Below are 2,699 nucleotides of genomic sequence, written 5' to 3'. Positions count from 1 at the left end.
TTTTTTTTTTTCCGGAAAGACAAAAAGGAAAAGACAACGAGAGGTCCATCAAAGCAATCAAGATGAGATCGAATAACACAGGAGATGCGAAGGTCAAACCGGCTGTTGCCATGAAAAGCCCGAGTCTTACAGATGTACCGCTTTGGGCCTCCAACCATCCTTCTTCGTCGGTCTCTTCGCTGCCCGTAACCGACCGCACTCCTCCCGCACATTTGAATAGAACACCGCCGACTGCAGACAACGCCGGTGTCCGATCGGGATGGACGGTTCCCCGGCGCTGGGTCGGTCTGCTAGTAGACGAGTGGCAGTTCCGCGTTGAGAGCCTTGACTCCTACCGCCGTGTGGTCCGAAGCCGGTTGGATGACTCTTTAACACGTTTTCAGACACATTACGAGGCGGCCTCCCGGGATGTGCGCAGGGATATGGATAAGCAGCTCGCCAAGGCCTCTGCTCTACAAGAGGACTACATGGAGCGCATTGCCCAGCAGCAGCAGCGCCTGGCAGAGCTCACGCGTTCTGAATTGCGCAGTCGCCAGCAGGGATTCAACCAAAGCCTCGAGCAGTTCAAGCGCCAGTACGACGACACCTGGGGCCGCTTCTCGGGAACGGTGCGGAAGCTCGGTCCCTTCACCAAGGCCGAAGTGGCGGAGCAGCAACGCCGCCTGGACGAGACTTTTCAGCAGTTTATGACGCAGTACCTGAACAGTACCGCTGAGGTCCGCGGCTACATTGATCGGATGATGCACATCTCTAGCGACGTCTTCCCTCGCCTCTTCATGGAAGACGACCAAGTCCGGGGCCTGGTGCAGCGCCTGCGGGAAGAAGAGGTAGCCAAGCTGGCCCGGCTGGGGAAAGCCGGTGTCCGCGTCGAGCGAGCGCGGCTGGAAGGCGTGGTGGAGAGGCTGCGGGAGCAGCAGGAACGGATGCTGCGGCACTGGTCGCACCAGCGCGGGGAGCTTGACGCGACGCTGAAGCGAGTGATGGAGCAGCTCTTGAATTTCAACCGGCTCTACGACGACCTGATTGCCCGCAAGGAGTCCAACCTGTATGCGGACTCCCTCAACGACAAAGTCCTTCGTCGGGTGCTCGAGTGCCTGGACCAAGGAGAGGCAGACGGATGGGAACTCGTCTCGGACGCCAAGGGCGTGACCGTGCACCGCAAGAATCTTCCCTCCATGGACGGGCGCGTGTCCAAATACTGCTGCATCAAGGCCAGCGGCACTCTGGCCGCCAGCCCGGACGACATTCTCGCCCTCTTCGCCGACAATACGCGAGTGCCTGAATACAACAAGTTCTACGCGGAAGGTCGTGACCTGGAGGCAATCAACGAACACACCAAGGTGGTATGGGCGGCCAGTCCACCTATGTTTTTCTTCAAACCTCGAGACTTCTGCACAGTTGTGCACTACCGCAAGCTGCAAGACGGCACTGTCGTTGTCGTCAACCGCGGAGCCGAGCATCCTGAGGCGCCTCGGACGGACAAATACGTGCGCGCTGAGATTCTCATGGGCGCCAACATCATCCAACCCGTGCCCGGCAAGCCCCACAACGCCGTTTTCACGATCGTCACGCAGGTCGACCCAGGGGGCTTCGCGCCCCCCGCGATCGTCAATAAGGTCACCTCTTGGGGCCCTCCAACCTTTTTCAGAGAGGTAGAGGCGGCAGCGAGGACCACACACAAAATCCCTGCTCCGATGCGGGTAAAGGATGCGGCCCCTAGCCCTGAGTCCCCGGCCACAGCATCGACTGCCCCGTCTAGGACCTCCATGCCTAATAGGGTTTCCCGCCCTCCGCCTTTGTTGCCCTCTGAAAGGGCTCGACGAGGGATGTGAAAATCGTTTCGGCTGTGTTTAGAAGGTGTACAAAGGCCGCAGGATAAAAATGAAGCTTATCAAAAGCTACGCGTTCCGAAAGCTGAGTTTTCCTTCTTCTGTTACTCTCTTTTCAGTTTTTTTTTTCCCTATCCGAGAGACAGAACCATCTTGATGTCGATTGAAACGTCTTACTTCACGAGATTGATCCACGTCAGTAGCCCTTGGGCCACCGACTCCTTCATATCTTTAGAGACGGCATTGTTGTCGAGGTAAGTTTTAAGCAGTGCCTGAGCTAAAGGACCGCTGGCTATCTCACCCTGTTTCTTTCCGTTAATTGTCACGATCAATTTACTGCCCCCCTGAATACCAAAGCCGAACTGCTTGCCGGTCTCGGCCTCGCCGCCCTTGAGGCCTGCCAAAAGCACATCTTGGAATTGCAGAAGCGCCGCTTCCGAGCCCTTTCCGAGGCGAGGCTTCACGCTTTCTGCCAAGGCATTGACCAGGGTCGCCGCACCCACCTTTCGCGCCATCTTCAAGAGCACAATTTTATCGAAATTTCCAGTTTCCAGGGCATCGAATAGTGCCTTGGATCCTGCTTTGTGGCCCTTAAATTTGCTCAATTTTCTCACCGCCACGCCCTTGTCAACGTACAAACCCACGCCGTAGACCTTGACAGCTAAAGGTCCGACCAACTTTTTCACACGCACACCCACACCGGCAAGACTAAGGCCGGCAACGCTTCCTGGCAAAGAAATGGTTTCCTCAAACTTGATCTTGGTAGCCGGCTCAATCATCGCATATGTTGTCAAGGCCAGAAGGGCCGAGACACAGCAAGCAAGTGACAAACGGCCCATCCTGCTTATACGTGACTATGTGCTGGGCAAT

General features: G+C 56.5%; 1 protein-coding gene across 1 annotated transcript; it reads right to left on the bottom strand.

Annotated features, from left to right (window-relative positions):
* Window positions 1–2,002: 2,002 nt before the first annotated feature.
* Window positions 2,003–2,608, bottom strand: NGA_0361402 (uncharacterized protein; the record flags this gene model as incomplete). The annotated part of the gene is made up of 1 exon (XM_005855906.1): window positions 2,003–2,608. One exon carries the CDS (start codon window positions 2,606–2,608, stop codon window positions 2,003–2,005), a length of 606 nt encoding a protein of 201 aa, XP_005855968.1.
* Window positions 2,609–2,699: the final 91 nt, after the last annotated feature.

This window comes from Nannochloropsis gaditana, assembly GCF_000240725.1.
Source record: "Nannochloropsis gaditana CCMP526 unplaced genomic scaffold scaffold074, whole genome shotgun sequence".
Taxonomy (NCBI): Eukaryota; class Eustigmatophyceae; order Eustigmatales; family Monodopsidaceae; genus Microchloropsis; species Microchloropsis gaditana.
The sequence above is the reverse complement of the archived record's forward strand: the minus strand, read 5'-3'. Positions and strand labels throughout refer to the sequence as shown.